The following is a 23,743-nucleotide window of genomic DNA, read 5'->3' as shown; positions in this document are numbered from 1 at the left end:
AATGAAGCTAAATACAAGACTATCCTGAATGAAACATGTACAGCAGTTCAACCAGGAGGTTCCTAAACATACAACCGGAGCTACTGTCAAATAGCTAAAGCACATTAAAGCGGTCCAGTCAAAGTCCAGACCTAAATCCAGTTGAGAATCTTACATAGATGCTCTTTACCCAACCTAAAGGCTCACCCCTCAACCACCTACAACTGTGATTGGAGCAAAAAACAGCTAACATTAACTAAAGAGGGTTGAACAACGATGCCCGGCACAATTTTCAGATTTTTATTAGTAGAAAAACTTAAAGCAGTGTATAATTTTACATCCATGTGACAAATTATGGACCACTTTGTGTTGGTCTGTCACACAAAACCCCATTAAAATACACAACAGTTTGTGGCAGAAAAGTGACAAAATGTGAAAAAAATATTGTTGTAATTACAAGTGACTCGTCTGCAAAAGCTTAATGGAATATGATCAGATTTTTATTTTAGAGACTGGGAAATGAACCCGATTAACAAGTTGAGAGGATATGAAGAATATCTTAAATACTGTAGCCAGCAGAACGAGCTGCACCTTGGACTCGTCTAGACGTCCTCTTTGTAGAAATGCATAGAAAAACACAGTGATGGCAGGACAGAGTGAAGGGCCAGTCATGCATTCATTCATTCACCCAAACCTCCCTTCTGATAAAGCACAACAATTATTTGGTTTATGACACTTTTTTTTTTCTTCATCGTATATTCTTTTCTTAAAAAAAACAAACAAAAAAAACACCTTTTTTTAATATAAAGTTTCTTTTATCTCTACAAACAATCTTGCTCTTCTGCCTTCCTGGAAAAAGTACTACATGAGGGAATGTCATAGTTTGTCTATAAACCTCTGTTGTCCAACGTAATATCAAAAATATCATCTTTTTAAATTTTAAGTCTCTGTAGAAAAAAATGGCTGAAATATATAGATATCAAACATGTTTATGTATATTTGTAGACAAATAAAATTTGATGCAAATTATCACCTCCTCAACAATCCTTTAAAGCTGTAATTTGCCACACTGGACTGAACCTCTCTGCTTTTTAACCGTGGAGTATGCATGGATGCATGGCACCAGTTGACCAAATACAGAAACGACGGACGTCAACGACTGGACACAGACCAGTGGCCAAATCGATATTCATTTCCAAACACTGGTCGCAACAAAAACAGTCCATGGTTGGGATGTGGCACATACTGACATAATACTATTTTCTCCTTCTCTGCAGTCCAGCGGAGACGCTGTTTTTTCTCTCGCGAAGCGGGCCTGTCGGGCAATCCGTGCACAATTACGATTCTTAAAAGGCAAATCCCATCAGTTGAGTGGAGCTATTGATTTCCATCTGACAGAGCAAAAGTCTGTGTTGGCGTCAATCAAACACCGACTGACATCATTTCAACCCATATCTTGTGCGGCTTCATCCAAATCCGCCTCGTTACTTTTGGTAACTGGGTCTGGGCAGCATTCCGATCTAATTTAGACGTTTTTTATGAACCAACATATCACTCGCAGCGGCCGGCTCTCTTGCCTTGCCTTGTTTTGGAGAGTAACGTGTTTTTCTTTTAGTTTTTTCCACCTGCACAGCTGTCGCCTGAAGGTTGTTTCATGCTCAGAAGAGGATATTGTCTTCTGTCAGTTCAGAGCCATTAGCACTTTCAAGCACCAGAAGGCTGATGTTTGGACTCCTTCCTCCCTGATCAACCCGGGTCGATTAGTGTATGAAGCCAGCATCCACTCCTCTCAGAGCTCAAGGATCTCAATGGGCCCTGCAGAGGAGGAGAAAAAAAAAAAAAGGGAGACACATTAATGTGGATATCTGACTGCACAGAGGACAGGCACTTGACAGTCGGAGCAACAACAATTGCTTTTTATAGAGAGCCAAATGAAAGGTATCACCGCCCAGTCACAGGCGCCCGGCGCCACATCCGCAGGTTATCAAAGTGAACGGGAATCGCTTGGCACGTTTTCCTCTGTGGATTACAACCACTTCTTAGAGAGCTGTCGTCTTTAGTCAGGTCTGGAGCAGTAGGTTACCGAGGACAGAGCACCTTCTGGGCCACTGTTGCTCTCACGCGTCTGATCCAGTTGAGATGTTTCTCTCTCCACAACACGAAGCAGCTGAGCCCTCTGTTTTAACTTCAAAGGGGGCGTGAAAACCTCAAATTAAGCCAAGCTACACCATTGAATCTCTGTAGGTTGCACTGGACCATCATGGCCTTTGACTCTTCCTATACACGCATGGCTGCATGACTGCCCCATTAGCGCTCGCTCTTTGTACTCATATGCCTTGATGTATCCCTCATATGTATCCCTTTAAAGTCATAATTTATGCAAATGACCTACTCACTTTCCAGCATCATGACTCAGTTTGACTCGTGGGCTCAGAGGAAACAATGAACCGCAAGAAAGTAAACCTTACATGCACCAGATTTATGTCTGAATGTGTTGTTGTTTCGAAATGATTACACTAAATATTTCCAGAGGTTGACTTTTTTCTTTTTTTAAAGCACAAAGACAACATTTATAGAGATGCACTGATCAGAATATTGTGGCAAATTTCCAACCTTAGTTTTACTGAATACCGATTTTAGTCGACTTCGATTTTACTTTTGCACCTACAAAAGTTGTAAAATCCCAGCAAAGCGGCTTGATGAATTTGACTGGCAACTAATCAGAAAGATGAGCATTACAGCAAATTATTTCAACCTATCTCTTAAAAGAATGGTTGAAAAACAGATCTTAAATAAATAACAGCTTAAATAAATGTTTTTATTTTGGGTTTTGTTTCTCATCTTCCCTCCAGTTTTCTGAGACCTTCCTAAGGGTCGCGGCTTTGAAAAACACTCAGATAGTGAACAAAAGGTGGAAGGTTGGCTGGGCAGAGAGTTAGACCAACACATGAATGGATAGACGAACATGAGGTATGGCTGCACAGTTGGACAAATGGATGGATAAATAGATAACTGGTTGGAATAGATGGATGTATAGTCTGACAGATTGATATGTGGACACATGACCAGATGGATGGACACGACTTTAAGACATACCAAACCAGTAAAAACTCCAGAGTTGTCCAGCAACCCTCATATTGTGTTAGAAACGAACCTTTAATACAGGATCTACTGCGCAGACACAAGCCCTCTGGCATGCCGCATCATAATTGCTTCTTTAATTTTGTTTCACGCTTCCTCGTATCGTTTTCATTTTATGTGATTATGTTGAAATGTAGCTCATTGAGGAAAACAGAAATCAAAGTAAATGATGCATGCAGAACAAGGACGAGCAAACAGACAACCGTGTCTCTTCGCAGGACTATCACCAGCAGCAATCAGACAGAGAAACAACTGCTAATTAATATTCACTGGCAAAATGTGGGTCCCTCTCTGACTGTCGAGTTTTATTACTCGCTGTGCGTTTGCCAGGTTGGAAAACCAGATAAGACAACAGGAGGAGTAGGAGGATAATAAACACACATGTGACTGTAGTTTAGGCAGAAATAAATCGGTTACGACCTGCAAGGAGGAGCAGCACATTAAGAGGACATTAGAGGTGATTTGAGATTTATGCGTAGAAGTTTTTATAATTTAAAAGTAAAGTTAATAAGACCACTAAATACAAGCTGACTAAAATTCACCACCTTGGATGTTTTACCCTTTCATTTCTTTTACAAATCAACCGTAGTCAACAAAATGTGTCTTTTTTTAACAAAAACAAAAAAAGAACAATGATTTCTACAACATAACCACAGTCATATACAAATATTTTCTCTGACTTCATTGGAGTGAATATTTACGCAGCCACTTATTTTAGGTTCAACGTTTTACTTATTATTTTGTGAAATCAGTTTTCTGTTTTGACAAGACTTTTTTTTTTGTGTGTGTGTCGAAAAATAGACACTGTTGATCGTGATTGATTTTAAAAACAATGAAAAAGGGTAAAAGATCCGACGGGGTTGAACACTTTTCACAGGCACACTTAAGCACTGAAACTAACAACTCCTTTTGCTGCACAAAGTGTTGTTTCTTTGACAACACAGCAACCTCACCCACATGTACACGGAGACGCATGCATGCAGAGAGATTGTTGTGCATACAGATGCTGCTGAGTGGGAGTGAAGCATCAGCCAAGGGGAAAGGAAAGAAAGAAATAAAGAAACAGTGAGCGCGAGAAAGATGGAGACAGAGATACAGAGAGAGGGAGAGGGAAAAAAAAAACAAAACGAAGCTGGGGTACGAATTAGAGCGGTGAGCTGGAGGGAGTGGGTCAGTGCCGTTGAGTCAGGCCTGACTCACGATGGAGGCGGTGGAGATCCACCTCCTTCCTGCCCATTACAACTTTATCTTGGAGCCTAGAGCTCTGGAGCACAGATAGCCTTTACATGAAAAAAAAAAAAACACAGCAAAACACTCCCACAGACGTGATCAGGGGAGCAGTGGTATTCTGCTAACAAGAGCAAGCTCGTTATAAATCATGGGTGTATTTAATAATGTCTTATGAAAACAGAGGCTTTTCTATTTACCGAATGTCAAAATATTCTCTCTGATAAACATGGGTTTAATCTTGCATCAACCATTGGCTGTCTGTCATGGTGTCTTTAAGGTTTATTCTGCAAGAATGAAGCAATATTTAGTGTTTTTCTGTGGCTCAAGCCTCAATACTAGCATTAAATTATGTAGCATGATGGGGAAACTGCCAGTGAGCGGGTACAATTTGAAATATTTTGTACTTTTAAATCAAGTTCTTATTGTACAGTATATAAAACACAGCGACTTGTCAAACTTTTGATGCTTTCTGTATTATTTTGAGTTAACTACTATCAACAGTAAAAAGGTAACAAAAGAAGGATATTTGGGCAGCTTCATTTTTACAGTGTTCTCCAAAAATGTTCAGATCCTTAGGACTTGATCACATTTTAGCAAATTAAACCAGGAACTAAACATTGTATGTGATCTATCAAATACAAAGTAGCGCCTGACTGTAAAGCTGAAGGTGAAGGTCACAGGGGTTTTAAGATGATTTAAAATCTGGAAAAAGAGAGCATGGATTTTCTTCTCAAATGTTCTTAAGAAAATATAGGTTAGGAAACTGGGAAACCCAGGTGAAATGCTGCTCGACAGGCAATTGGCTGGCATTTACAAATCAGCCGATTCAGGAGCTCCATTCATTAATTTTAAGCGCCGATTGGCTAAGATTAATTCAACTTGGCTAAACACAGGAAGCACTGACCCACATCCTGTTCTTGTCACCAAGGGCACAGAAAATACATTTTCTAGCCCAAAAACAAAAACAGTTGAGCCACAAATATTAGGAAATCATATTCCTGTATTTTAATGAGACAGCCCCTTCTTATGTTTTTGATCAACACTTATTTACAGATTCCATCAAAATATTGTTTTTCATTCAAATCTCTAATGTTTAGTATATTATTGAACAGATTAAATAAATGCATTTTTCCATTCTTATTAAAAAAACAAAACAAAACAAAAAAACAATTTAATTGCCCACCAGTGTTTTCAACTTGATGATTTCGACCCTTGTGGACACCACTGCTGCAAACCTTTCTATTGTAGCTCTGGATGTGAGTTTGGGTTTGTTATCCTGCTGGAAGGTGAATCTTCATCCCAGCCTCAGGTCTTTTTCAGCCTTTAACAGGTTTTCTTTTTAGCTCCATCCATCTAACCAACAACTCTGACCAGCTTCTCTTTCCCTGCTAAAATAGAAACATGATGTTTACAACTTTATCCTCGTTGTTTTTCGGTCCTTACGACTTTGTTCAGTAATGATCTCTAACAACCCTCCGAGGCCTTCACAGAACAGCTGGATTTATACTTTACAAGCGCAACCGGTTGCGTTGGATTTTATGAAGGGATATTAAAAGTATTGAGGAAAGAAGCGCCACATTTTAAAGATTTTATTTTTTTTTCACAACTTCATATTTATGCACTACTTCGTGTTGGCCTACCTCATAAAATCCCAGTAAAACACATTAAATGTTTATGGGTTGCAGTTCGACAAAACATGGGACGTGACTATTTTTGCGGAGCGCTGCACCTCAGCGTTTGTATAAATATAAACGATCTTCTCCAAGATCATTTATATGTGTTTTCACCGCGTTGCAGCATGCGTGGATTTTTAAACGGAGCTCTCCTCTTGCTCGCTTCCCTGCATTTTTAAAACCCAGCTTAAATACTCCAGCCTATCAGCTAGGAAAATAAAAGCAGATAAGAGGGATGTATCCTTTTAATCAACTGATTCCAGCCCCACTGTGTCAACGCCTTTGCTTTGGGTAAACAGAGCTTCAGTAAGTAAGGGTGCACTGCAGAAGAAGAAGAGCCCTCCCATGAACTGCATATAGTGATGATACTGGCTGACTCTTTTCGGGATTAATGTGAATCCGTGTGTCTGTATGCTGCTGCCAGAGTCATTAGGACTCACTGATACAAGATAAATAGAGTGAATGTTTCACACTGAGCAGTCATCAAGAGGCCCAAAAAACACACAGCAGCAAACATCATGCATGTGTCTCTTCTCCTCTCTCTTCCACACTTTCCTTCATGGCCCCTACCCGACTCTACGCTCTAACTCAGTCTCTCCCTTTTTTTTTTTTTTTTTGATTGTTTTCCTCATGGCTGGAAGTCTGCTGATCCCTAATCCAGATGCCGAGTTTAGATTGTAAAGCTGACGAGTTCACGGATCAGATTTAGTCATCTACTGCTTTTCAATACCCTGATTTTCTCATCTTCCCACCCCCTCAATCCCAGAAAATAGTAACGTTAATGTTTCTAGCCCCCTTCACCCCTTCCCCATTTCCTAAAAAAAAAGCTCACCTACATCTTGAACTTGCTGTGCCTTTCGCTGATTCCTTGCTTTAGGTCTCCCCACCACCCTCGGCTGCTCATCCTCCCTGTTTATCACAAATAATATGCGCAGCAGCAGTTGGGAGCTTTGTTGAGGCAGAGCTGGGAACAAAGGTTGGTACAAAGGCTGTCTGAGGCAGGGCTGTTATCTTCTGTTGTCTAATGCGGCTAATTAAGGGCATCGCTGGGAGGAAGGTGCTACTATTCTCATCTAACTCAAGGGTATGCTGTCTCCCCAAGTCTGCCAAGCTGACATGGGCTTGTAGAAACGCATACACAACTACGAAAGGCGTGCACACACACACACACACACACACACACACACACACACACACACACACACACACACACGCACACAGCCCTTACGCTCGGTCTCCCAAACAATTATCTGCATCCCCCACACACACGTGGCAGTCGTAGGCTTTATTAAATATACTTCCTAAATATACAGCTAATAGAAGCTGATAAAATAGAGAGTGCTTCTGCTGAAATTAGGCTGAGATGGTATTATATTATATTAGCGCGGGGTTTTCTTTTTTTCCAGATGGATTATCAACATTTAAGAGCAGAACTGATAAGCTTACAGCTGATTTAGTCTCACAGATATGAGAATAGGACTGTAGGTAGCCGTCTCAGTGAGCGGAGGCTGGGTGAATTGGCATGAGCGAGAGTCGACGAGGATTTTTTTTTCGCTCTGAATTTGCTCACAAATCAAAGGTGTGTGTTAAAAAAAAAAAAAACAACAAAAAAATAACATTTCTCTCTCCCTCTCTACTGGTCCAGCAACTCTCCCCTCATTATCTCTTGCTTCTTTCAATCCCACAGTCTGATAACGTCAGATAAACGCCACTTGGGCTGGGAAGCAGTGAAGGAGAAGTCGGAATGATTGTATTCATACAGATCTGCGCAAAGATACAACTCGGTATTCAGGCACAGTAATGAAACGACTTCCTATATGACCTTCTGTTCATACGTATTGATTTGTGTCTACAGTTCTGGTCAGAAACTTATGTCCTCTCCCCAGAGTGAATGTCATATTGATCCTAGGTTTTATTGATGCACTTGAACTGTACAAGATATATGCACTAAACTGTTTTGGAGTCATATTGTGTTTTTTTTCTATTTCAACATCATCCAAAATATTGGTAAAAGCCCAAACTTATATTTCCACCACCTCCACCGATTCAGATAAATGCTCAGAGCAGAGAAACCACACACACACACACACACACACACACGCAGACACACACTTCTGAGTTAAATATCCATTTCTGTCTGGATATTTGACCACTGCTCCTATCAGAAACTGTGAAGTTGATTACTTTATTAGGTTTACTGGGACAGGGAAATGATTTCAGCACAATACAAGGATTGGGAAAGTCTAAGAGCTTAATGTTGATTTAGCCGTTCCCAGTTTCAAATGTGTGTTTGGGATCGTTTTCATGTTGGAGCAACCAGTTGTGTCCAGCTTTCCACTTTCTGATCCAAACTGTCATCCTCATGTGAAAGGAGATTGGTTAGGAAGATTAAGATCAAACCACAAAGTTGCTGAAACACAGTGAAGCAAAGCTGACTTGGACTGATACGGTACCAACCAAGAAAGAACCCCCTTTGCCAAAATGGACACACACCAGCAACTGGTTTTTGGGTTGGACAATGCAGGCTGACATTATGTTTCTGCAGCTAAACAAAGTGGTGGCAGTGAGACAGTTTCTCTGGACGACTCGCCGTATTTGATCGGATCCTGAATTCTGCTATTTGAAATTCTTGATGCACTTTTGTTGTGCAGGAGAAGAATAATCAGGAGCACAACAGCCATTCAGACATGTAGTCTAAAAAATTCCTGTTGCCTCCAAAGGTAACATAACCAAAAGTTCACATCATGCGTTGTCATATTCTGTTCAGTCCCCTGAAGTCATTATTTTTTCAAAAAGTTTTGACTTTTGGTTAATTCCTTTGTACTTAAATTATCTTAGTTTATTATTGCATTTTGTTCTTTATGCATTTAGATTTTGTTCTCTTCACTTAGTGTCATTCCTCTCCCCCCTCGATTTGAAGTTTCCTTTACTCTCAGCTCTTCTCCAGTGTTTATTATTCACCTGTCTTCCTCCTGCCAGTTTGCACCCATCCACAGCTATTTTCCATCCTCTGCCTGCACTCTGCCTCAGCTGCCTGCACTCTGCCTCAGCTGTTTCCCATCTGCCTCTGATTAGTTCTGGTTTTCATTCTCCACCTCCACTCTTCTTCCTGTATTTAAGCTCTTGGATTTTCATTGTTAATGGGTCCTTCTGTAACTCTGCAGTTTTATGTGTTATCCTGTCCTTTTGCTTCCATGTCCCACTTTATCTGCATTTGCTTCTGTAAGTTAATATTTTTTTTTTAGTAAATTTCTCCAATTGTTACCAAAGGCTGCTCTGCATTTTGGTTCTTTATATTACTTTATACTACAAACATGACAGTTTAGGGAGCAATTACTTTTTCCAAATAGGTCCAAGTTGGTTTGAATATCTTTTTTCTTTTAATAAATGAAATCCTCATTTGAACTCTGCTCTTTCCTTTTACACAAGGTTACCTTTGGAATTAAAATTTATTTGATGATCTGAAACACTGAAGTGTAAACAAAAAAAAAGCAACAGGAGAAGATATTTTCATTTCATATCATTTTAGCTCCAATAACAAAATTCTTAACATTAAAGTTTGATGTTGTACCATCTTTCCCACCTGAAATAAGATCAGCTAAACTAACTAATAAAATGCCCAATTGCTACAAGATCCACCCTGAGGTTGAATGTATGCAAACGTCTGACTGCCACTGAGCTTATGTGTCTGAAATGAGATAATTTGTTGGCTGGAACATGAAGGAAGAAGGTGTCCTTGTTTCATCCAGAAAGACATGAATTAATCACGGCCCCCTCGAAGAAACAACTTCCTGACTTTGAGACTTGCTAGTAACGAGATTCTCCTGAGAGACGCAGATGCAGTTTCACTGTTTTGGGTCGACTTTTTGAATATTCCCTGATCCTTTTTTTTTTTTTCTTCACGCAGAATTCACTGCCTATTAATGCGTGTATCCACAAACACATGAATAAATCTCGTAAGATGACACACTCACAGTCATGCATCGATGCACACGTGCATTTGCTCTTCCTTCCTTTCCCCTTCCTGCCAAACACAATCGCACATGCACACACACTCACCGCTTCTCCCTGATCTTGCTGTTTTGCGTCTCAGCGTTGCCTTCTTGCCATTCCTTTTCACTTTATCCACTTTTTCTGTTTCCAAACCCTCTCCTCTCTCTTTGTTTGGATAATCCAAAGTTCAGCTCGAGTAGAAAACACTAGGAATCTTTTTCAACAATGTTTAAGTTGAGACCTATTGGGGTCAAACCGTGGTGGTGGTTGTTTTGCGTAGAATTGTTTTATGGGGCTTTAGGGAAGGTGTGTGAGGAGGCACACAAGGTGGTGGAGTGTGTGTCGTTGGAGGGAAACTGTGGCTGACTGAGAGCCCTCCATTTTCCAACATCAGTGGATGAGGGAGAGGATGAGGAGGAGGGGAAGAGGAGCAGCAGTGAACCGGGCTGAGCCGTAAGTCGCTCAGCTCGGCCTGTAAGTGGAGTTCTGCGTCGTCCACGTCGTACTGCAGATCACAGTCTGGGCAGTAGCCGTGATACTGGACCTTCTCGCTGAAACGGACCCGCTCTCTCTCCCGGTGTTCCCTGCCTGGAGCCTTGGGGCATTTGTTTTTCTCATGCCGGAGAAGCGGCATCGGCCTGGGCAGCGTAGGAACCAGACCCGATTCCTGCATCTCGCTCTCTCCTGAAATGAAGCACGGAGTGGAGGAGAATAAATCCTTATTTGGTTTCAGCGGGAAAACGCCACCGTTCCTCAACAAAGACCCATTAGCCTTGGACATATTCCCTGATAAGACCAAAGTCGGATGAGGCAGGTTCTTGATGTTGTGTTCCTCCGTTCTCAGCGTGGTGTGTCTCGGCGGTGGCGGCGGCGGGTGTGGCTTCTTGAGGACCGTCAGAACTCCAGGTTGATGGATGGGTACCGGACTCATTGGCACTTGCGTCTTGAAGATGCAGTCCTCGGGGAAGAGCTTCAGCTTCTCCAGGCTGGACGCGGTTGTGGTGGTAGTGGTGGAGCTCGAGCTGGAGTTGAGCGTGTCTGTCTTCGAGCTGTCGGTCAGTCCGTCCTCCTCCAACTGCAGGTCTCCAGTCAGGGTGTCGATGTCGTGAACAACCTGGTGACACCGAGAAGATCTATGTGTCAGTTTGGGAGTTCAGGTCACAGGTACTGAGATTACAAAACTGTTCATACGCCCTGGGACTTTGGGGATTTTTTTTTTGTGGCGCTACAGCCACAACCTTCCATGTTTTGTATCAGGATCTTATGTAAAAGAAATACCCAAGGTCAATATTTTATATAACTATTACAGGTGCTAGTTTTGGAGGTGTATCTCTACCATCTTTGCACATCAAAAATAGAACTTCACAATCAGCTCTAGTGTCACAGCCACTAAAGGAATATAACTATTTTAGGTATTAAGGGTTGCTAGTTCATTTAAATGGCCTAATATGTTATAAATATGCAGTGAGCAAAGCTGTTTGCGACTACAAAATTACACAGACTGATAACGGGATGTCGACTGTTATTCAATATACTGTGCCATGTGTGGTTTTGCATCCACTTTACTTCTATGAGCTACTTTGTGTTGGTTAATGATGGAAAATCCTGATATGTTACATTGAAGTTTGTAGTTGTAATGTGACAGAAGGTGAAAAAAAGACAATGAATGAATGTGGCCCAGACTCAACACAACTAACAGCACACTCAGCTGTATGCACTAAATGTAAAATAGGATTTTTTTTTTTAAATAATTCTTTCTGCATAAAATTCAAAGATGTTTAAGGCAAGAGGACAAAATGCGGACAAAGGTGTTAAAACACTACCTAGAGGAGATGAACAGTCTCTAAAAGTGATGTCCTTAAGAGACAGAACAGATTCCAGCAAAGACCTGAGAGATTCATCATCCTCCAGGTCATCTACTGCATGCTAAGCTTTTAGCTAAAAGCTGCCTGGGAATCACCTTGATGGCTCTAAAATACAGCTTTATGTGAGTAAAACTGTATTGCCATAGCCGTTCTTACAGATTCAGCTACAACAAAAGGTAACACATCTTGCTTTTGTAACAGCCTGTCAGCTAGGTGCTTATCTAAATGCTTATTTGTCTGTTATGTGTAGACACAGCCCTGGTCCGTCCCTTGAATTTAAGGAGCTTTTTTATGCCTGAATGACTCATAGGTCAGAGTTAAGATGCTTGACAAACAGAAAATTAGACATTCCTCTGAAAAACATCCAGACAAGGCACTGAAAATGAGAGAAAAACAAACCAAAGTCCAAAGAAAACAGAGCGTAAAGTATGAGTTAAGACTTCTTCCTCACTATACGTCAACTGTAAGCACACACAAGAGCCATTAAATACGTATATAATTTATAGCAAAATCTACTGGACAACTTCCTGAGTGGTGGCTTCGATAATATAGAGCATAAATTCCAATGCAAAATAAAAAGGCATAAAAGCGATCATTTATATAAGAAGAGAGCTTGGGAGGAAAACAGAGGGCAAAAAGATATGAAAAATCAATAGGCTGGCAGTCTGTTGCAAAGTCGGCACAGTGAAGAACTGCTTAAGTAACAGAATGAATCTGTTATCTCTGAATGTTATATAATTTATGAATACAGAGAACACTGCGGAAAACAATTAGGAGGAGAGGCAATGAATACAAGTGTATAATAAGGAAAACTGGAAAATTGGTTGAAAAATGCAGCAGAAATGTGTATTGGATTTTATCTGGACCCTTTGGAAATAAGAAATATAGATGATACCAAAGACAGAGGACTTTAGTTTGCCATTAAAGCTGACATAGAAATATCAATGATTTCTTTACAGACCTACAAATGTTTTTGGGACATGATGATTGATAAGTTTATCTACACATTTACCTACACATTCATCCATAGATTACTCACTTCATCTATTTAAAGGTTATCGGGGACTTGAGCTTTAGTAGGTGTTAGTACCTTCCAACCTCCACAAAGCAATCAAACGGGTGCTTTAATCCCTTCCTGATTCATGTAGGACGTTCTCGTACTGCTGCAGCTTTGCTGTTATTGGCCAAAACATGAAAAACATTTTAAAATAAAACTACCATCAGTGCAGTAACTTAATCTTACACTAGAGAGAAATAAGGAAAATGTGGCCTTTAATTTAAATACTTTTGTTCTGTAGAGAGAACTGGTCCTATGTATCTATTTCAACGGCCATGGGAACCTTGTTAGAATGCATAAACTATTTGAAACACCAATACATTTGGGTGGCGCTACAGATGTATACTATAACAAACACTGTCCAACCACAATGGATAGGAATTAATAATAGTTACTTAACTACTCTGATTTTCAGAAATATTGACTTTTTGTTTTGTAACCATTTTTAAAAGTCCACCCAAAATATTCCTTCTTGAATTAAATTGTTTATTCCCCCCAACCCCCTTTTTTTTATAGCTGTTTTGCTTTGATACACAGAACTGAATATTTTAATAATCACTGCCTGACTTTGTAAGAACTAGAAAGAGAAAAACTTCAGGACAAAATGTCTACGGAGCCTTTCAACAGGGTGAACGCTCCTTGAACTTTTTTGACATTTTGTCCCCTGACATTTATGAATTTCAATGTATTTCACATGGATTTCTCTTCATACAACACACACCAGCACATACATATAAAGTGGAAGGTAAAGGGTACATGGTTTTCCTTACAAAACAAATAAAAAAATCTGAAAAGCATGTCATGCATTTATATTTTGCACCTTTTACACAAAAACCTCTAAATATGTAAATCATACATCACTTAGTTCTGTTCAATTCAAAAGTATGATTTATCAAAAAGGGGAATTAAATGTTGTAGCTCCTCTCTGGTAGCAGTCAGTCTTAAATCTAAAGAGCCCTCTGGTTGCAAAACAATACCTTGTTGGCAGGGTTACACACCTTTACAACGCAACTGTCAAAAAATATAAAAGCAAGAGCAAAAGTCCTTCCAACTGCACAGCATCCAAAACCAGAGGGAATAATTATCCAAGCATGCAATCCCTCAACCCCAAAAATTATGAACTATAGCCTCCAAAAATAACAAATCAGAACTAAGGTAGCAAAGTTGTTCCAACATGCTGTCATCATGAGTGGCGCAATTATAGAGTCCACTTGTGTAAGATTAATATCAGTATAAACAACGCTGTTCAGAAGTTTATTAAGAAACAAGGAGCAATGGATAAAAACAGTGTGACAAAGCAATATGTGGCAGAAAACTAACAGTGGATAATGTCCTGTACACAGCATGGTGAAACATGGTGATGTTTTTCTTCAGCAGGCAAAGGAAACCTGGTCTAAGCTGATAAGACAATGGATTAAGTTAAATATGGGGAAAACCTTTATAAGAGCCTAAAAGAGGCTGCAACATTAGAAAATATCCTGTCCAGGAGTGATGCTCAAAGTCTAGTTCATGCGGTTGTTACGTCAAGACTGGACTACTGTAATTGTTTATAATCTATAAAATGAAGTTAAAAGCCTCCAGCTGATCCAAAACGCTGCAGCAAAAGTTCTGATTCAAGTGAAAAAGAAACAATATTTTTCCTAATTTAGCTTCCATTAATTGAGTCCCTGTTAAATCCAGAAATGAATCTTATATTCCATCAAACATCAGATATCTGATTGTTCCACGTGTTCCTAACGGAGAACTTTGCTCTCAGACTGCAGGGTTACTGCTGGTTCCTAGAAACTCTACAAGTAGAATGGGAGGCTGATCCTTTAGTTATCAGGCTCCTCTCCCAGGTTTAGTCTGTGAGGCAGAGACTCTGTCTACTTTTAAGACTGGGCTTAAAACTTTTCTTTTAGATAAATCTTAGTTAAAAACACAGATATGTTGCCAAGTTGGGCTATCTCCATAGTTATACATCTATAGACTTAGACCGCTGGAGGACAATCTCACCACTTTTCCTCACTCTGCTACTTTCTTCTTCTGCTACTTTCCAATTTGCATTATTTGCTGTTATTTCAATAGTTAACTTTATGGGGTTTTTTTTTTCTCTACATAGAAGATACATCTGTTCTGGCGTTCTGTTTGGGTCTGCCGGCTTCCTGGAAGGAGGCATAAACTGAGACAATGCTGCTTGCCAACAACTAAACTCTTTCCCTCTCCTGCTATTAACTTTTTTTTAACGTAGAAAGTACTCCTACATCAGTTCCTCTATTTTTCTTTGTGTGTATCTGCTGTGTCTTCTCAAATCCCCATTCAGATTTGACCGCTCGTACTGAGCCAGGTTCTGGTTCTGCTGGAGGCTTCTTCCTGTTAAAGGGGAGTTTTTCCTCTCCACTGCTGCTACGTGCATGCTCAGAATGAGGGATTGCTTTAAAGTCATCGACACAATGCAGGCAATTGTCACTACGTGCTCGTCCAGGAGGAGTGAAAGCTAAAAGTCAATGACTCGGTGCAATCTGCTGGGTTTTCTCAGAAAGAAAACTGTTTCAATGTGTTTGAATAGTGAACTGAACTTAATGCACTGTTTGATAACTACCGTCACCTAGGATGTATCTATGAATAAATTGAAACAACTTGTTTTTGTAAACTGCCTTGAGCTGTGACTTGGCACTATTTAAATGAACTGAACTGAACAGAGTTAAAAAGACCTTAGACTGGCCCAACGGTTCACCTACCAGCAGAACACAAAGACCAAAAAATAATTGCCTGTGCTGAATTTTACGTAGGCACATCCACACATAAAACTATGCTCTTTTTAGGTTTGGTTTTTATAAGTAATTTTTTCAAATCATGCAATCCTTTTACTTCTACATTGCGGTTACGCCCTGCTTAGAGTTAAAGTTTGCGGTTGCAAAATGACAAAATATTGAGAAAAAAAAATTGTTATAGGGAATGAATGCCTTTATAGTTTCACAGCTTCAATGCCAGACCCCTTGAAATGAACACAAATATATGGATTTTCCTTCAAATCATGCACTTATTGCTATGTTGTCAAGAATAGCACAGAGTATTTATTGACCTGTGGGGTTTGAATGCTTGTCCAGATTTGCTAATGGTGGTCAAAAGAGAAACGGAGGGACAAGGGACGAAGTAGAGAGACGAAAATAATAAAACGAGTGGAGAGAGCTTAACTCTTCATGCAGTCTTTAAGTGGATAATTTGTTGGGACACAAACAAGAGGTAATACCGGTATCCCAGTGTGCAGCCCCCGCTGTAGGCCAGGCAGCCTGGGCCACTGTGCCAAGCATCCGAGCAGGGTCCTTCCTCAGAGCCAGACTTAGCTCCAGCCCTGTCTGCGAGTTCTAACAGATAAACGCATTTCAAACGGATTATGCCCCAAACACTGGCTTTGATAGTAACATCCCCTCCAGCCCTGTGTTTAATGTGTGAGCGGTGTCAGAATAACTGATCCTCTATACAATTTCCTGCAAGGAAGAAAAAAAAAAAGTAATAATAAAAGAAACAAGAAAGGGAAAATAAAAGAAAAGGGCACATCAGCGAAGATTACAATAGACAGATTACAATGCCCTCCTGTTGTCATTTAACTCTGATGCCTGCTGTGATAGATTGTAAACTGCTGAAAAGGACAAAAGAAGTTTTATTAATCTCAAACTGTGAGAGGGGGAGATAAAAAAAAGAAACGGAAAAGAAGAGGGAGAAGGAGAAAAGGGATGCAGGGAGGCAGATGCTGTTGAGTCCATAATCCATAATGCAGGAAGCAGAGGCTGTATGCAATAAGATTTCATTAGAATGACAGCTTGTCATGTTAAGGTGAAAGGTTTGGGACAGATGCCTGGTGTGTACCCAGTGCTGGAATGCAAACATAAGACCAACAACGACTGCAGGTTGATTACAACCGGGGTGGCAGCCAGCGATTCTATGACTGGAATCAGAAGAAGAACTGATTTGATACCAGAAAACAAGTCACAGAGGGACTCGGTGAGAATAGTCTGCAGTATAAATATTTAAAATTCAAATTAAATATAAAGTATAAACCCAGAGCCAAATGTGTGAGTCCCTATTAGCATCTCTATCTCTTCATCCCTGAGCTCTTAATGCATAAGATAGTGGACAGGGGTGCCACCAAGGAGGCCACAAAACCATATACGCACATTTTTTATTCATATAATGTTAAAATAGGAGAGTGTATGTTTCAATGGGTTAAAATTTAGATCTCTTCTCCTGTAAAGCTTTGACAGATTACAAAGTTTTAAAAACAGTAGTCAAAATCTTTTTTTTTTTCAGCCTTTTACTATTACTACTTTACTATTATGTTCACATTTCAAACTGGCTATATCATGTCATCTCAGCATGATTAAAGTGGTTTACAGTACTATCTGTGTTTGTTCTCTTAAAAATTTAAATCCTCACTGAGATCTCCAAAAGCCTGAGAACATTTCCAAATCCAGAATATCCCAATAAAGACAGAAACTGATGACTCAAAATAATAGAAAAGCTGTTGTTGTTTTTTTGTGATACTTTCAGTTTTCTCTATGTCAGAACACTCCAACCCTTATTCACTGAAGCATTGCCAAGGTGGGTGCAAGTTCAAGTCCTGTACCAGACCTTTTCATACCCAAAAGAGTTTGGAAGGAAACAAGCAAAAAAAAAAAAAAAAGCAACAAAATAAATAAATAAATAACTGAGGCCATGCTATCTGCTGCAGCAGCCTGAATGTTTATACCTTTTTGAAATAAGGTCACATATTTAGATTTTACAATAGTAAAGCCTTTTGTGCCTTTATGCTTGCTATAACTTAACCTTGAAACACCTGAATGGCTAACTTCGGGTCTTCTTCCCACAGTAACAACTTTCACACTGAAAAGTGTTACTGTTACCATTGATCTGAAAAGGAAGGAATTTTGGATTTCTCTATCTCTAATTTACTCTCACTAAAGTCACACAGATCAGACTCTTCCTTGCAGATGTGACTTGCCAGTTATCTTTAACTTTTTACCTGTTTGATAAAGGTTGAAGTTTTGAATCCAATAGAAAAGGAAGGGAGCACAACTCGCACTCCTGTTCTGCAACTTTTAGGGCGTTTTCACCAGAGATTTTTTAAGTTTAAAACAAACTGATTGTTTTTCCCCTTGGTCCGGTTTGTTTATATAGCTGTGAACGCAGGGCGCAAACCAAAACAACTGTATTGAGACCATTTGGAGGAGGTGTTCTCTGTGCGTTTCAAACTCAAGAGCAGTTTGTTTCTGGTTTGAATGTGATCCAACGTCGATCCAGTGCAGCCACGAGGTGTTCACTGCAACTAGGGGTGCACAGATTTATCGACTCTGATTTCCTTAAGCGATCCGCCAGTACTTAGATATGAAGTCAATCTTACCCACCAATCTTGTCTACATCAGCAAAGGTCTAAAAATCAACCACTGTTCTCCAGTGAGAGAGGTTTGACTGATAGACTGGCCCACCAGGTCATGTCTGCAAGTTTGCCAGTAACAATAGTCAACCCACTGTTGCCAACTCAGTGACATTTCAGACAAAAAAAAAAATGGTATCGGCCAAAATTGTTAAAGATTGGTAATCAACAATCAGAAAAAAAAACTGCAAACGGTGCACCCCTGCTTCCTAATGTTTATTTGATTTTTTCCTAAACTAGAAAAGAAGTGGGTCCAGGTGTACGCAGTCGGTTGATGGATTTGTAGGCAGAAAATGTGTGTTTAACAAATAAGTAAAAAGGAATTGTATTTTTAAGTCGATGAAGGGAAAATCTCCTGATTAACTCGAGCATCTCTTATTTTTATGTCATTTTTTTGAGGGAATGGAGGCTTCATATTGCTGTCACTCATCCCCAGCTCCACTTGACCCAACCCACTTGTGTCCCGCCACACCTTTGAAAAACTTTCTGGAGACGCCCTTGAGCTCCAAGAGTTTGAGATTTTTTAACAGGGAAGGCAACGGACACACAGAGTGATTGGTTGGGATTAGTGAAAGATAATAAAAAAAGACAGCGAGAGACACCTTAAAAGAGATGAAAACGCATTCCTATTATCTAGCAGGAGACAATTCCCAGCGAACAACAGCCTGCATTTAGATGATGAAACGCAATGCAAAAAGTCCCTCTGTGGTTGGACCAACTTGTCCATTAAATATTAATTGTGATTACATTTTCTCACTTTCATCATGGCTTGTGAGTCAGGATGAAGAAGGAGCTGTCCTGTCATTTCGCACCCCTACACCCTCATGTGCCAAATGTCTTTCATGTTGGCCATAATGATCACATGCATCTCTGGGCATGGGGGCGGAGGAGGAGGAGCACAATTCAGGCCACAGTTAAGTGGACGTCAGTCTCCCATCTTTTGTAAGGCAAAAATATCCTAAGAAAGCATCCTTAACCTGGAGAGTAAGAAACAATAATACCAAAACACACATCTTCAGCACGAATAAGAATGTACCTCTTTGAGCTCCTTTGCCACATCCTTAAGGTCTCCCAGGATGGTTTCCAAATTCTCCACGATGGTCTTGATCTCCTTTTTCACTTTTACTTTGGAGACTACTCCTTCAGCCTCCGCATGTGGTGTCCCTGACATTCTTCACTTCGTGACACTGTTGTCTATTTCGCGAAGGATCTCGGGTCAAATCCTTTGGTGAAGCCACTTTTGCCAGCGCATGTTTTTTTTCCCCCCCTCTCTCTGTCTCTCTCTCTCATTCAGTCCTCCGCTCCTCTCCACTTTCCGCTGCTGCTGCCTCTGCTACATCGCGGCCAGGACGAAGCGGAGTCGCGTCGGGGCAGCATTCTGGATCTCACACGGGGCATGCGCAATAGAGCGAAACACGAAAAATAACGGCTATCCGAATATCGTAGCGTAGTGTCAGAGAAGCGCCCGGCCACAGGTTTGTGAATCTAAGCGCACCTGCGTCCAACGGAGGCGAAGCACGACGCCACAAAAACATCTTCACCGACAGGGCGAAAGCCTATTTTGACATTTTTGAGAGAATTTGAGTATGGGTAATGAAATGATAATAAAAAGCTGCGTTAGCTATGGCAGAGGAGGGCAGGAAAGAAATAAGTAGGTAGCTATCCAAACCGTTACAGCCAGGGTCCGTAATCCTCAAGCATCGACAAAACATTGAAAGTCTCTCTGCCTCCTTCCCAACCAAAATAGTCGGTTCTGGTATTGATGCCAGTGGGTAACGACACCCCAGAGGCACTTTCCTGTGAAGCAACTCCCCGCCAGGTTCATCCTGTTTCCATCTCTGCCTCCTTGGAGAGTCTGAGGAAAGCAGCCAACGTCCGGGCTCTCTCTCTCTCTCTATCTCTTTCTCTCTCTCTCTCTCTCGCTTCACTTATACGCTTCACTCATATCGATGCTGACAATCTTTGTCTTTGTCTTTTTTTATTTTTTTTTTATTTTTACTTTATTTTATTCCCCCCCCCCTATATCACGTCTTTATTATTATTAAGGGTTGCCGTGGTTGTTATGGCCAGAAAGCTTAATTACATCCCTATAGCTTATCATTCCCAGAAGTACAACAATCAAAAGGATCCTTCAGTAATCAATTATTTATGTAATAGTTTAAATAAACCTGCCAATAAATACTTTAAATAAATAACTGGACCCATGATTTATCCAGCCAGTAAGTCCTGAATTCAAATCCCGATCTGGGGTCTTTCTGCGCGGAGTCTGCATGTTCGCCCCGGGTACTCCGGCTTCCTCCCACCAGGACTGGCACAAGTTGGTATGGTGAGAAATTTGTTCCGATGCAAATTGCAGGCAAAGAAATTCAGAAATTGACATTTGAAATAAACTCTAAATTAAAAACAACACATTGAGAGTGATTTACAATGTGCAGGCAATATTTGAACTATACACTTATTTGCCTATTTTTTAACAGATTTTTTCAGATCTTATTTTCAGACTTTTTTCTATTATTATTATTATTATTATTATTATTATTATTATTATTATTATTATTATTATTATTATCTATCAGATTTTTTTTTCAAAAAGCAGTATGACTCAGGGGGCTCTCTTCCTGTTGAGAACATCCCCACCACTAACAGCGTTAAAATACAGATTTGGAGAATCTGGCACAGGAGAGCAAATATAATTGGATGAGCTTAAAGGCAATCACTGAAAACTGGGTATTTGCTGAGAGGTAAACTGAGCTCAAACACGGAGATTAAACTTATCAAATTGTAGCTATAGTAACACAACAATCAAGTTATGATTACTATTCTCTGCACTTTTATTAAGTAAACTTGACAATTTCTTTAAATCTTAAATTTAATGGATTTAGTGCTGGATTCAACACTATGTATGCTGAAAGTATTAAATTAAATTTAATAAATAGATTATAAATTATGTAAACAAATGTTAAAATTCTGGATTTATGGTTTGTTGTGAACTGAAGCATTCCTTAGAGATGCAACTGTAAGACACTGTTCCACTCTTGTAGATAGTTTCAAGCTTGATTTTTTTGGGCTCCTCCACTTGTACCCTTTCATCTATTTTAGGCACACTACCTCATTTAGTTTCATACTCAGGCATAAGACCTCAGTTTGAATAAGCAGAAAAAGTCCAATGAAAGACACAGAGATACTTTTAAAAAATAAAAAAAACTTAATTCTCTGAAGTAGAGCACAAAGAAGCTGGATGATTTAGAACATTTGCACAGCACTGGATTTCTTACAAAGACAAAAATATGTGTCCAGTATGGGAACAATAAGCAGTGGTAAAGGGTAGCGGCAGTTTTCTTATACACTGTGCATGCAATGGAGCAAAGTAGAATAACAAATGGAGGACTTTCACTTACCACTCTTAGAGCTATTTTTATGCTGCCTTATTATTTTCTGTATGTTTACATCTACACACTGCTGGGCTCCCCTGCTTGTTCCACAGTCAAGAGAGGATGACAAGTTTATTTTGACAAGCTCAGAGTAAAACATGACAAGAACTTGGAGGATTCTGCAGTAGCAAGAACAGGGGAACAAGAGCTGTGAGAGGCATAAAAATATATACATGCATTTGAAGCCAATCTTCTTGAATGTGACTTACAAGTTATTGGAATCCCTTTTAGTTGCAATGTTTTATGTATTAGGATAAAAATATGTGAAATTATCAAAGTGATCATAAAAGGAAACAAAAAGACATAACACCAAGTCATTTTTTTAATCCACACAAACTATAAGCAAAATGGAGAAACAGCATTTGAAAGAGAAAGTTTATGTTGATTTATTTATAATGCGCCAATTCAGAACAGATTTATGAAACAACATAAAGTTGTTCCATATATATTCAATATACTTATTGAATATATATGAATATATATTATTCAATATACTTATTCAAGTATATTGAATAAGTATATTCAATATACTTATTGAATATATATGGTTATATTCAATATAATTTTTTATCGGTTCCAATTCAGTTCTGGTTAATCTGACTAATTAAAATACAATACAATCATATATTCATGTTGCAAACACTGAAACTCAAGCAACCTTTCAATATACTAAAGTCAAATGCAGACTAATTAAATAATTTAATCCCAAACGTTTTGCGTCTACTGAAGTCCATCTGACTTTACTGCAATACTTTGTCCTAAATAAGCATGTGGCAACAGTGGGGAGGAACAACTCTTTTTTTTTTTTAACAGGATAAAAGATTTCCTAAAAATTATACTTTGTATGACCAGCCATCAGTCCTGAGCGACTCGAATTTAGCGGAATGGGATTAATCCATGATCAAGAAGTAAGTAGCAGTCAGCTACTGATAATTAATTGAATTTTATTCTCTCCAATAATAAAAGAAAAATTCAGTATTTCTCAACCCTGGTCCTCACTGCCCCCCTGTCCTGCATGCTTTAGGTATTTCCCTTCTGCCACACACCTAAATTGTATCTCTGGGTGGTTAACAGGCTTATGGTCATGGAATCATTTAAATCAGCTGTTCTGGAATAGAGGCACATCTAAAACATGCAGAGGAGGAGGGCGGTGAGGACCAGAGTTGAGAAACACTGTTCTAATTCATGCTGTGTGAATGAAAAAACAAATAAATGTATGGCTGTTTGGTCTAAAAGAATAAGTTGTAATTTAAGCTAACAATGCAAAAAAAAAAGAGATCATCATTTTCTAAAGGGAAAATTATCCGTGCATGCTCGTCGAACTAGTAAAGAAGCATCCTGACATTTTGATTCACTTTGAAATACTATAAAAAGTGTAACTTCTTGAAAGCAACATATAAATGTTTAAGAAAATAATTTTTAAGTGTTGTTTGGGTGCATTGTGAAGCCAGTTATACTTAGAAAATGCATTGTAAAAGTTCTGAACATTTTGGAAACTGTGCATTTACATTTTCAAACTTGGAAGTCATACATCTGCCAAAATGGTTATTTCAAGTGTAAATATATATTTGTGTAGTGAAATTGTGTAGTGAAAACACATTGATGCCTCTGATTTAATCAATTAAGTATGGAAGCATTTGAGTTGTTTATCTGTTACTTCCGTCTATTTTTATGTACTGACTAGTATTTTTATGTGTTTATTTGAAACGGAGTAATAAGAAATGCCAGACTCCGTTTTTTTTTATATTTATATTTAACATATTTGATTATTTATTTGTCTTAATTTACCCAGTAAATATGTCTCTGTCTTTGGAAATGACACAGACATCACCCAAGAATAATAAGACCATTTATCTTTGTTGAATTGATCAACAGACGTCAGTGTTGAAGTTTGAAGACATGAATCAAACGAGAACAATAAAAACAATACACAAACAAACGCTGGTAAGAAATGTAAAATA

The 23,743-nt window shown here is 39.3% G+C and overlaps 1 protein-coding gene across 1 annotated transcript; it reads right to left on the bottom strand.

The window, feature by feature from the left end:
* Window positions 1-855: 855 nt before the first annotated feature.
* On the bottom strand, window positions 856-20,265 carry prr16 (proline rich 16). The gene is made up of 3 exons (XM_007557507.2): window positions 19,388-20,265; window positions 10,083-11,130; window positions 856-1,794 (listed from the first exon to the last, which is right to left on the bottom strand). Exons 1-2 carry the CDS (start codon window positions 19,520-19,522, stop codon window positions 10,267-10,269), a joined length of 999 nt encoding a protein of 332 aa, XP_007557569.1. The 5' UTR covers window positions 19,523-20,265; the 3' UTR covers window positions 856-1,794; window positions 10,083-10,266.
* Window positions 20,266-23,743: the final 3,478 nt, after the last annotated feature.

This window comes from Poecilia formosa, unplaced genomic scaffold (assembly GCF_000485575.1).
Source record: "Poecilia formosa unplaced genomic scaffold, Poecilia_formosa-5.1.2 Scaffold89, whole genome shotgun sequence".
NCBI lineage: Eukaryota > Metazoa > Chordata > Actinopteri > Cyprinodontiformes > Poeciliidae > Poecilia > Poecilia formosa.
The sequence above is the reverse complement of the archived record's forward strand: the minus strand, read 5'-3'. Positions and strand labels throughout refer to the sequence as shown.